The sequence below is a fragment of the Myotis davidii genome, unplaced genomic scaffold, assembly GCF_000327345.1.
Source record: "Myotis davidii unplaced genomic scaffold, ASM32734v1 scaffold238, whole genome shotgun sequence".
NCBI classification, from domain to species: Eukaryota; Metazoa; Chordata; class Mammalia; order Chiroptera; family Vespertilionidae; genus Myotis; species Myotis davidii.
Genome location: NW_006293779.1, coordinates 7,325,656 through 7,338,942, shown reverse-complemented (window position 1 = coordinate 7,338,942; position 13,287 = coordinate 7,325,656). Strand labels below are relative to the sequence as shown.

The following is a 13,287-nucleotide window of genomic DNA, read 5'->3' as shown; positions in this document are numbered from 1 at the left end:
TGGTTTTAATTTTTCCATATTCTTCAAAGTAATCTCTAAGATGATGTTCCTCAGTATCTTCTTTAATCCCACCAACAAACAGCTTCTTCACAGTTACATGAGCCCCTGGCTTTCCAGATTCCTCTCTTGCAACAGCACGTTTTGGCTCAACCACTCTTCCATCAATTGAATGAGGTCTTGCAGCCATGGCGGCATCAACCTCAGCCATGGATGAAAAAGTTACAAAACCAAATCCTCTTGATCTTTTGCTTGCAGGATCTCTCATTACCACACAGTCTGTAAGTTTCCCCCATTGCTCATAGTAGTTCCTCAAACTTTCTTCTGTGGTTTCAAAGCTCAAGCCACCAATAAAGAGTTTACAGAACTGTTCCTTTTCTCTCTCCATCGCGGACTCAGTCGCTTCAGCCCGATTTCCCGCAGCCGAGCGAGATGAGAGAGATCTCCGCGGTCGCACGCGAACCGGACTCGTCCTGGCGCTGTAGTGAGAACTGCCGCCGCTGGAGAAACAACAAGGCTAGAGGCACGTCCGCACGCTGAGCCGGCGCCGCTGCTAATCTGGTGTATGATCTTTTTAACATACTACTGGATCTGGTTTACTAATATTTTGTTGAGGATTTTAGCATCTATGTTCATCAGAGATATCGGCCTATAATTTTCTTTCTTTGTAATGACTTTATCTGGTTTTAGAATTAGGATAAGGCTGGCCTTGTAAAATGAGCTTAGGAATCTTCCCTCCTCTTGAATTTTTTGGAATACTTTGAGGACAGGTGTTAGTTCTTTTTTGAATGTTTAGTAAAACTGAACTGTGAAGCCATCTAGTCCAGGACTTTCGCTGCTTAGGAGAGTTTTATTACTGCTTCGGTTTCACTGGTTGTAATGTGTATATTCAGATTTTCTAATTCTCCCTGATTCAGTTTTGGAAAATTATCTAAGTTTCTAGGAATTTACCCATTTTGTCCAGATTGTCCAATTTGCTGGTGCCCATGGTGTGGGAGAGGGAGTACGCACAGGGGTCCTGACAGCTGTCCCTTCTGCTCTCTTCCCAGAGCCATATACCCCAGTCTCTCCTCATGTGACTCTAGTTCACTTTGCCCTTCCTCTGCCAAAGCCCGGGGTGATGGCTGCATATGAAGTTTTGTGCTTGAGTCTTTTAAGAGGGTGCCTATGTCTTTAGCAGATTGCTGTCTCCTCCTGGCAGACAGAATCCCAGCTGATTTTTACAGCCAGATGTTACCTGGCCACCTCTTCCTAGCTCTAGTGCTCTGGGCTAGGGAAACCAGCTTGGGGTTGAGACCCCACGTTCCCCAGGGGGAATCTTTGCAGCTGAGCTAGCCCTCCAGTATCTCAGCTGCTGCCCATGGGAGCAGGACCAGTCCTTTCACACCTCCACCCTTCCTACCAGTCTCAATGTGGCTTCTTCTGTAAATCCTTGATAAGACCTCTTCAGCTAGTCTTCAGTTGGTTATTCAGGTCGATTATTCTATGTTTTAACTATAATTATTACAGTTTGGCCCTGGGAATAATATCCATCTACTCTGCCACCATCTTGGATGTGCCTAGATCAGTGGTGGGCAAACTCATTAGTCAACAGAGCCAAATATCAACAGTACAACGATTAAAATTTCTTTTGAGAGCCAAATTTTTTAAACTTAAACTATATAGGTAGGTACATTGTTATTAACTTAATTAGGGTACTCTTAAGGCTTAGGAAGAACCACACTCAAGGGGCCAAAGAACCGCATGTGGCTCGCAAGCCGCAGTTTGCAGACCATGGGCCTAGATCATTTACTTTTAATGTCATTTATGTGATTATCAACTTGGTTATTTATTCTCCTTTTCTTTTTTTTTCCGCTTCTTTTGGGTTGTATATTTCTTTTATTCCTCACTAGAGGCCCGATGCACAAAATTCATGCAAGAGTAGGCCTTCCTTCCCACGGCTGCTGGCACCAGCTTCTCTCTGGCACCCAAAACCCGGGCTTCCCTCACAGCCCCGGTTTCATCCAGAAGGTCATCCAGAAGGATGTCCAGCCTAATTAGCATATTATGCTTTTGTTATTATATATTTGATCTCCTTGTTGGCTCATTAGCTCTAATTAATTGCTGCATTATTGCCAGCCCTGGTGAGCTTCAAAGAGCACCCCTTTCTTTCTCTGTCTCAGGTGGTTCCCTCAAGTGCACACTGATCAGTTTAACTCACGCCTGGAGGAGGGTCTGCACATCTCCAGAGTGCTCTCTCCATACAGCTTGCTTCTTTCTGGTACTTTGCCCTGAAAATATTGCCTGCTTTGGCCTCCTACATTCCCAGCTCTATTTTCTTAAGGATGAATTCTAGGTTCAGCCTAGGTTCTTCCTTCCCGTGCCATAGTCTGGAAACTTTCCAGGCAACTGCAGTGCTCAACTTGTTAATTTCTCATCTTTTGGGAATCATTTTACTTTGTTTCCTGATATCCAATGTTTTCAAACTTGTTTTTTCACATATTCTGTTGTGTTTTTCTTTTCTTCATTCTTTGAAAACCAAATTTAAATAGTTGTGTAATAATCCAAAGTAGGATGTACCTTAATTTTCAGAACTATTGCTCTACTGCTGAATATTTTAAGTTGCTTCAAATTTTAGCTATGACTAACAGGAAACTACAATGAACAGCCTTAGAAGTAGCTATGTTTTCAATCTGATAGGAAAAATGGGTGAATTTCCGATCATTCCTCCACAGGCACTCCATTCTCCAGCTATATTACCTCTTCTATATGTTTGTACCCTACTTATATATCTCTTCTCTCAGCCTAGGATGAATGCCTCTCCTAATCCATTCATCTCCAGGCAGTGTCTTCATCTCTGTACTCCACTCACACTATGTACATATTTCTAATACAGACTTATGAAACTGCATTACAATCATTTGCTGCCACCTCAAGACAAAATGTATAACTGCCACCTCGGGGCTATCTTTATATATACCTTAATAATCTATTTTAATTATTAGTAGTTAGATATTTGTCATTACTATAAAATAGTGAGTTTTTAGATAGCAGGGATTATGGGCTAAACTGTGTCCCCAACCAGCCCCCCCACCCAAAGTCATATGTTGAAGCTCTAAACTCCAGTACCTCACAATGTGACTGTATTTGGAATAGAGCCTTCAAAGAGATAGAGATAATTAAGGTAAAAGAAGGTCATATGAATGGGCCCTAGCCCAATCTGATTTGTGTCCTTATAAGAGGAGGAAATTTGGATACCCAAGGGTGCATGTACACAAAGAAAAGAACATGTGAGGACACAGCAAGAAGCGAAGGAGAGGGTCTCAGGAAAATCAAAACTGCAGACACATTGATTTTGATGTTAAGCCTCCAGACCTATGAGAAAATAAATATCTACTGTTTAAGCCACCTATGATATTTTGTTATGGAAGCCCTAATACCATGACATAGCGTAATGTCTGTCACATAGTAATTATTCAGCAGGTATTTAGTGATCTGAACATCTCTATAGCAAAAGGCAAGGACTGCCGAAACCGGTTTGGCTCAGTGGATGGAGCGTCGGCCTGTGGACTGGGGGGTCCCGGGTTCGATTCCGGTCAAGGGCATGTGCCTGGGTTGCGGGAACTTCCCCAGTGGGGGATATGCAGGAGGCAGCTGATCGTTGCTTCTCTCTCATCGATGTTTCTAACCCTCTGTCTCTCTCCCTTCCTCTCCGTAAAAAATCAATAAAATATATTTAAAAAAAAAAAAAAGGCAAGGACTATCATATTCATCTTTGTTTTGTAAGCATCTGGCTCAGTAACTAGTACATGGTACTTACAAATACTAAAGAAAATATGAATGAGTTTGGCTGAAGCACAGCCTCTCATAGAGGGCTTCAAAAGCGAGGGCAAATCTGTGGACTTTATTCCTAATTGGTCCAAAATAGAAGATTTTGAGAAGATTACAAGATTAAAGCAATAAAATATATAAAATTAGCTAAATAATGATATGTGTAGCCCTAACCAGTTTGGCTCAGTGGATAGAGTGTCGGCTGCAGACTGAAGGGTCCCAGGTTCGATTCTGGTCAAAGGCATGTACCTTGGTTGCGGGCCATCCCCAGTAGGGGGTGTTCAGGAGGCAGCTAATCGATGTTTCTCTCTCATCGATGTTTCTAACTCTCTATCCTTCTCCCTTCCTCTCTGTAAAAAATCAATAAAATATATTTTAAAAAATAAATAAATAATGATAAGTGCTTGAGGGCTAGAGAAGGGATTAAGAAAAGGATTAAGACAAATTAAGACAAAGAATGAGAAACAGTTAAACATCATACATCACATCTATAAGATAATAATTATGGTCAAATATCTGATACTGGTCACGCTTAGAACCTACAAATTAAAATTCTCTGGCTAACATATTTCATCTCTGTCCACATCATGCTCAAGGGAGAGAATCTGGGTGAACACTTAGGTAACATAGGTAGCTTTCAAAAGGTTGGCTTTTGTCTTCTGTGTATATGCTAGTTATTTTCCCAAATGGCTAACTATTCGGCAAAACAGAACACTATAAGCTTTCAAATACTCATGGGAGCTTGTATAAGTAATACAACATTCATGTAATTTCCACTTGCTACACAACAGACCCTGAGGTTGTTTTTCTAATACTTAACAAGTGGTTCTATTGCTATGAAGAAAAAAAAAAGGCCTCATGACTATAGATATGAAATAATCTGAACAGAACGAAATCATGCTTTGTGAATTTTTGCATCTGAAACAGTGAAGGAGTAAAGTTACAAGTGTACCATGTCAACTCTGAGAGAGCCATATTTTTTCATTATACAACTGCTTTCTGTAGTAAAAGGTTGTTATGCACCAGAAATCACTGCTTCTTTCTTAACAGCAATATTATTTCAATGTGTTTGTAATTAAGTTACACAGGGGGAAATACCTGGATTGATCTTCTCAACTGGCTTTCTCTAACCACTCAAATTTATTTTTCACTATCAGTCCCAAATTTTTGTTACAAAATAAGAATGAATTTTAAATGTGGTTCAAGGAATGGAATGAGAATAAAGTATAAAGGGTCATTCTAATGCAAGTATGCAGTATCCACTAAGAAACCAATTTATAAAAATTAAAGTCCAATTTAAACAGCAATGATGATAACGAGGATAAAAATATGAACTAACCTTTATGGAACACTTACCACATCCCAGGCACTGTGCTAAGGGCTTAACATATTTAGGTTGAACCATATGAAAATGGTGACTTCATAAAGTTTAACCTAATAAATGTTCTCACATAATCCTTACAACCACCCCAATGAGGAAAGTACTATAATTATCCCTATTTTGCAGATAAGGAACAAAAATTTACAGGGTTTGACTTGATCAGGTTAAAGAACTAGGCAATAGATCTGGGATTAAAGCCTAAAGCACAAGCTCTCATCACCTGCTACACAGTTTCAGCAACCTTTGTGTCTTCAAAAACTGACCAGTTGAGGGTACAGGCACTCCAATGCTCTCACATACTGCTCAGGGCAACTAGACAGCAATTGTGAAGGTTGTACCCTCACCAAGGACCCAGCAGGGGATCAAGTGAGGCTGACATCAGCCCATTCTTCACTACCCACTGTGGCTGCTGCAGATGCCATCTACACTGGAGAAAACTGATATTTTGGCTAATAGTTGCCATGATACTGCTGGTAGAAGTGGGAAATTATGAGAAAAATTTAAGATTCCAGATTAAATGACCTACAAAAGATACATCTTTTTGATTCAAAAATTTCACTTTAAGAAATTTATTCTAAGAAAATAATTAGGGATGTGTACAAAATTATAATATAAAGATATCTATCAATCTTATATCACAAGAAAAATCTAAAAAAATCTAGTATATCCAACAATAGGGCATTAGCTATTATAGCATGTCTGTATGATTTAAATAATACAGTAAAAATATATAAAATTCAGAAACTTTTCACAAAATGTTATATGAATAACTAAGTTTATAAAAATTGTATTTTCATTTTAGTAAAAATATTATGCATGCATGCATTCCATATATAATGAATGTGAAAAAGAGAGGGAGGCAGGGAAGGGGAGAGGCAGAACACTAGGTAATGAAATTATAGGTAACTTTAATTTTCTTCTTTGTTTTTATCTTCATAAATTTTTATGTGATATATTTAATAGAAAGTAAAAAAGAAACTAAACAGATAATAGAAAGCTTAAGAACTGTTAGATGCCAAGTGCAGCTATGTAAAATTTTATTCTGCCTCTTGGAATTAGGATATGTGATTTATTATGGTCTAAATTTAGCCCCCCGCCCCCCCCCCACCCCGTCCAAAGAAAACACATACCACAATTTCATGTGTAAATGAGAAATCCAGGTCATTCTAACATGTGGCCTGAGTTGAGAACCACTGCCCTTAAATACACACATAGACCAAAACTGTATTCTAAATATCTTTAGATAACTGAAACAAAAATGAATTTTTTAAAAATAGAAAGCATTGCCCTGACTGGTTTGGCTCAGTGGCTAGAGCATCAGCCTGCCGACTGAAAGGTCCCAGGTTCGATTCCAGTCAAGGGCATGTACCTTGGTTGTGGACACATCCCCAGTAGGAGGTGTGCAGGAGGCTGCTGATCGATGTTTCTAACTCTCTATCCCTCTCCCTTCCTCTCTGTAAAAAATCAATAAAATATATTTTTTTAAAAACAGAAAGCATCTTACATGTATATCATCTGTTGAAGAAACAGAAATCTCACTAGAATGAAAAAAAGAATATTGGCCCTTGTCAGCTGGGAGTTGGCCTGGCACTATCAGCTAGGCCTTGGTCTACTCAAGTGAAACATAAACAAATTTAACCAATATCAGAAAAAGCTACCCTGTGACCACGATGGATCAAGATAAAAACATCCCATAAAGATCATCCCATAATGATGTCTAAACAAAGAGGCCACACTTTAGGTTGCAGATTTATATATAATGTATATCTTAAACACACACAAGATAATACCCGTATTCCACACTTGCTTATTTCTGTTTGATTAATAATGAAATATATACAACAAACTGATAATATTATTTATTTCTAATGGAGAAATTTTACAGGTTTGGTAAAAAGATTTTAATTTTTTCTAAAACCATCTCTTAACTCTTTGATTGGTTATAAAAAGCAAGTAGTATTTTGGCAGTGTAAATTATGATATCTTAAGCCCTCAAAAAGAAAATTTTAAAAAAATAAAATAAACCCTGTTCCCTGAAGAACCTATATATAAATTAGATGAACACAGAGGCACCCAGGGCTATACTCTAGATCAGGAAGTGGACTTGGTTCTTCCTATCCATGTGGGTGGTTTCCTGTGTTTTAGGTTAGACAATCTTCAGTAGATTTATACAGCCCATTGTTTTCAGTAGTCTTTGGAACCTTATAGTTTGGATACATCATAATTTATGCTTACTTTTGTCCTAACCACACTTTTTCGTGATTAGAACAAAAGCATAAATATTGTTCTAATCACAAAAATAACCAAAAAAATTCTATCCTGGATAATATGAATGACTGCTGCTTCTTTAACCCATCACAGCTTTAGCCTTGCTCCATTCATCTTGCCTTCCAGGTTCTTAAAATATTGAATCACAAAATTATCCACACTTCTTAAAAGTGCCCAATACACTGCCAAGTTTTTCTTCTTTAATTCCTTCCTTAAGTCACTAACGCAAGTGGACAAATCTACAGGGTTCACCATGAAATATATTTTCCTTTGACATTCATCTTGTATAACTACAGATATGTTCCTGGCAGTCTTCCCTGGAGGGCACTGAAAGAGTTGGGAATGACTACTGACTTGAGTACAGGGTGGGATCTGGAGTAAAATAATAAAATCACATAAAAATATCTACAATCTATAGAACAGGTAATGCCTACATAAAGAGGTCTTTTGATATGTAAACATATCCTATAACGAGTTCCCACAAATTCAAAATTCCCAGTGTTTATCAGCACTGGTGATGTTGACTAAATAATAAATTTTTAATTAAATTCTCAGTTTTCCATTTTACCTAAACAAAATAGAAATCTAAGGATAGAAAGTGAAAGGTAAATGATGAAACTAAACCCTAAACATAATACACAGAATAAAATCCTCTAAATTAAGTACATTTAATTTAATAAGTTAATAATTTAAGTACATTAGTTCCTCAACCAAGAAGAACTAAATACAATAATGTCATTAAAATAAATTAATCTGTTTGAAACATTAGTATTTAAACTTTAAACTACCTTCTCCATCACCAAAGTGAACCCAGCCCAATGTGTCCTTACCTCCTGGGTCCTTATCTGGATTGTATTCTAAAGCATTGCTACAGATGAGGTCAATATCTTTCAGGAAATCCTTCGAAGTCAGGTAATTATGCTTATCAATTTTAGTTATTATTGTTGATAAATCCATTGGTTCCTTGATTACTTCAAGATAATCTGAAACCTAAAACAAATAGGGTATTTTAATAAAAATTACTTACGGTATGTCATATATCTACTCATAAAAACACAAAAGAAAACCACATGGTTATTTAAAAATTAAATCTACATATCTAAGAAATAATTAGATAAGGATAACAGTATAGAGCACTTTATGTTTCTAAAGTTACTATGTCATACTTTCCATGAAAGCTTCAGTTTCAAGCCATATCTAAATCAACTCTGAAATGTTCTCATCTTGAACTATGAAACCAATTGTGTCAGCTTTTTTTTTAATCCTCTGGCCATTCCTGAGAAGAGAATGTACAGGTAAAAGCACTGATAAAGCATCAATAAATATTACCTCAAAAAAAAAAAACTTTTAAAGGAAAATAAAAAGAAATAATGTGTTGTTTTTTAAACAAAACAAAAAAAATTCTTTCTGAAGGGTGAATCATTTCATGGAAAGTGTTTTCTGCTCCTTTGGAGTCATTACAAACACTTTGACTTAATTATAACAAAAACAAACAATGCTTTCATGACTAGTAAAAGATTTGCTGAACTTGTCTCTAAATATAAATAAATCTATAAGCAAAAAAACACATTTTGATTTATGTGCCCAATAAATTATGTTTTATATCTCTTGACCCATAAGAAAGCTCTACCAACTTACAAATATATTGCCTTCCCCAATGCAAATCTCAAATCAAATAATTAGGTCTATTACAAAAGCAGTCTTGCAAATGTCTAATTAGTCCAGGACCACATTCTGGGACAGAGTGATTTCTGCTCTCAGAAACTATAAGCAAGTTTCCTCCACTGCAGATGGCATTAATGCCTTGATTTTAAAAAACGTATTATATGCCCATATATATGCATACATATCTGTATATATGCGCATACACATAGTTCATAAATATTTTTTAAATTTTAGGTAGGTATGTGTGCATGCTTTCATTTATTTTTCACCCTCAATGAGGTGAAAAGCCAGTCAATCTCCTTCTAGGGAAGGTAGTAAAGCTATACTGAACAAGCAATAGGTTCAGAAGATATTAGTTGGATTCCTGGCTCTGGCACTTGGCATACCTTTTCTGCATGACAGAAATGTTTATAAACCATAAAGCACTATACAAATTCATATTATTACCTATGCCTTTTTTCCTATGCTTAATTTTAAATTCAACATTCATTTTCTAAACTCTTATGTTCTCTTCAGTTTGCTTTGAAAGTTTTAGATATCTCACATTCATTATTTGAATAGAAATTTATTTTTTTAAGTTACCTAAAAGCTATCCTGGTTCCCCTCTCTATTCGTCCAAAAGATCCCTACTTTTCAGCTTTAAAAGCAAAGAACCAGAAGTAGAATGAAACTGAGAAGAACATAAAAGAAAGCTAGAGAAAACATAGCCCTTAAATAAAAGTTTCATCTGACTAGCATTTTCTATCCCCTTTCACTGCCAAACCATCATTTATAAACTTTATTCTAGCATAGATAGCATTTAAAATCTGACAATCTCTTCTGATTAGCAAGAAAAAGTTTTCCTTGGCAAACACAAAATTGTTTACTCCCAGCATGGTAGGCTAACTTGGGGCAATCCCTTATCAATTAAGTGTCAGGAAAAAAAATTAAGTGTCAGAGTCCCATATTCAATTTGAAATAAAAATACTTAAAACAATCTTAAAGTGGACTGATAGTTTTAAGATTATCGGAAAACACTAGGAGGAAAAAAAAAGTGCTCCACAAATATAAAATGGTATGCATTAATTACAAAAGCAAGTCTGGCAAGTCCTATCATTTCAGTGGGAAAAGATAAAAATGGTAGCTGTAGGTCATGTAAAGAATGTGGGCTTTAAATTTTTTAAAAACTTTGAGTCTTGCCTATATCACTTGCCAAAGTGCCACAGTTTCATAATTTGCAACATAAGGACTTTTGTGAGGCTGCTGAAAGGATCAAATGGATAAAACTATGTATTGTAGATAAATCCTACATAATAAAAGGCTAATATGCAAATCGACCAAATGGCAGAATGACCAGTCGCTATGACATGCACTGACCACCAGGGGGTAGACACTCAGGGCAGGAGCTGCCCCCTGGTGGTCAGAGCACTCCCACAGGGGGAGCTCCACTCAGCCAGAAGCAGGGCTCACAGCTGGCGAGCACAGCGGCGGTGGCAGGAGCCTCTCCCGCCTCTGCGGCAGCGCTAAAGATATCCGACTAATGGCTTAGGGGAGCGGGCCTAAGCCGTCAGTTGGACATCCCCTAACGGCTCCCAGACTGCAAGAGGGTGCAGGCCGAGCTGAGGGACCCTCTCCCCCCTGAGTGCACGAATTTTGTGCACCGGGCCTCTAGTATATAAGTAAAATTATAGGTAGTCCTTTTATTTGGGGGAAAAAAAAGAATAGGTATTTTCAGACTTGCCAGGGGTGGAGGGAGGCAGACATAGTTCATTTTCACAGTTATAGATGAGGTTAATAGTTCCAAATGAATCCGATCAGGTTTCATAATGAGTATGCAACATTAAACTTTGAATCATTTCATAATTCAAATTTTTAAAAGAGATAAGAAGATTAAAACACCCAAACTGTTCAAACATGGAGTCTGAACTATAAGAAGAAGGTCAGTAAAGATCATATTGTGTTCATCCACACACTATATTATCCCAGGATAAAAAAATAAAAACAAGAAAAATTTTTAATCTAAGTATTCTAGTAGATTCCAAATGGAAATTTTCTTTTCTCATCATCACAAACCATGCTCCCACAAGGACACAAAACAATGCACAAAGAAAGTGAGAAATTTTCCATCAGGAGCAGAAAAAATCCTTAGAGAGAAAAATAATTTTAGCTGCACAGGATATGCTTAGCTTCAAGTAGCATGTTAGTCACAGGCATTTCTAAAACATGAAAGACACATTTCAGGTTTCTTAGCTACCTCTTTCAATAAAGTATACATAATTTGAGAAATGCCAATATAAACTGGTATTGTTTGGTTAATATCAATTATGCTTGTAGAATTTATCCTGGAATAAAAATAGTCTAGTATGGCCATTTCACTGAAGTAACTTTTAATCCTCTTCTTAAATTGAAAAATAAAAGATCACAAAGATCAATACTAATTAAGAGGACATATACAACTTGGTCATTAATTTCATCCAAAAGTCACCAAATATTTGCTGATGACATTGGTAGTTATCACATGGATTAAAATTTTACAGGCTAGGGATAATTTATTCATCCATGCCTTTGCTTTTTTTCCTTCCAAAAAAAGATGTCAATTTTTTTTTCTTTTAGCCAGTTCAACTTCACTGTTTGCACACTACTGAAACAAGACCTCTTCAATATCCACCGGTTTGCTGAAGATGTTAAAGCGTTTATCTGTGGCCAGCCTCTTGGTTACATCCCTGAGAAACAACCGCAACTCTCTTAAAGTATTTTCCTCCTGGTCCTCCATCCGAATTTTCTCTGATTCTGATAATTGACGAGGTGGAGAAGGTAGTGCAAGAGGAAGCACTTCCATAGCACAAAGACCTAAAGAAAATTGAAGAAAATGTTGATTCCAATATGGCAAGGCATTAATTAGTTTTCTGGCATTCTCTCACAATGTTCTTTTAAGAAGAGGAGAATTCCAAACACAGGTGAGCCATGCAAATCCAGCATGTAAAATTTGAATGGAAGCCAGATATGTTAAGGAATAGTTTAACTTTATAAAATAACTTACAACAGGACTCCTTTAAAGGGCAAATGATATGATTTTAAATAATTTGATTTTGAAACATTATTTACATACAACTTATGAAAGATATTTCAAACCAACATCAGTAAAGTACTGTATACTGATTTGCTTGTTTAAAACCTGCTTATCAAAATGGGGTTGCCTTATATGCATGAAAGTGAAATGGTCAAGTACCAAATTCATTGATCCTTCCTATTCCCAAAGAATTCTGAGTTTAGTCTCCTATCTTCATATTCTTAGTACAACATAGTATGGATAGTAAATGGCACCTGCTGGGAGCAAAATAAAAGTAGAAACTGAACAGAGAATTCCAAAGACAAAGCAAGAAGATGGAAAACCAAGTCTAAAGCATTACATATAAAATATGTGGTATACTATCTACCACCTCCCCCCAAAGAAAACAAAAATATCTTAAAAGGTAAAGTATTAACTTTTAAAATTACACTTCCCTAATTCCACAAAAGACTTTCCTGGTATCATACTGAAGCTCAGGATTAAAATTCTAAGGATTCTTGTTGATTTCAAATAGCCTCTAAAATGAAAAATGAAAGTCAACAGAAGCAACTCAAAAATAAAATGAATTATATTAATCATTAACACAGAAAATTCAGATCTATGGAACTAAAATATATCTAGGAGAATGGAAGACACTTTATTAAAATGAATCATTTTCACAATGAAGAATTTTAAATACTTAGAAATATAGAAGGCAACAACCAATAATCACTAGGCATAAATTCCATATTGAATTTCCCAAGGTTTCCAGGGGTGTGGGTGGGATTCACAACTATAGCCATTTGATAGGTGTTCATTAAAACAGAGAAAATGTGGAAAGGAGCCACTAAAGGGTCATCCTACCTAATAATAGACAAAGATTGAAATTAACCGTACCTCTGCTACGTTTCCCATTGGCTAATCAGCAAGATATGCAAATTAACCGCCAACAAAGATGGCGGCCGGCAGCCACGCAGCTGAAGCAAGCAGGAGGTTTGCTTGCTCCAGTGATGGAGGAAGCCAAGCTTCCTCCCTGCTGCGGCCGGGCTCTGAGCTCCACTCTAAGCAACAAAGTTGCAATTATAGAAGCTAAACAAACCCCAGATACATGCTTTCAGCAGGCCATGGCCTCAGAGCT

The 13,287-nt window shown here is 36.8% G+C and overlaps 1 protein-coding gene across 6 annotated transcripts in view; it reads right to left on the bottom strand.

Moving 5' to 3' along the window:
• The window catches only part of ATAD2B (ATPase family, AAA domain containing 2B), a 103,165-nt gene that overhangs the window by 21,160 nt on the left and 68,718 nt on the right, over nt 1-13,287 (bottom strand). For all 6 annotated transcript variants that reach the window (XM_006767538.2, XM_015566396.1, XM_015566395.1 and 3 more), the window contains 2 exons: nt 11,754-11,950; nt 8,287-8,446 (listed from right to left, as the gene is read on the bottom strand). In XM_006767538.2, coding sequence (XP_006767601.1) covers nt 8,287-8,446; nt 11,754-11,950 — 357 coding nt within the window. The remainder of the gene's footprint in view (nt 1-8,286; nt 8,447-11,753; nt 11,951-13,287) is intronic.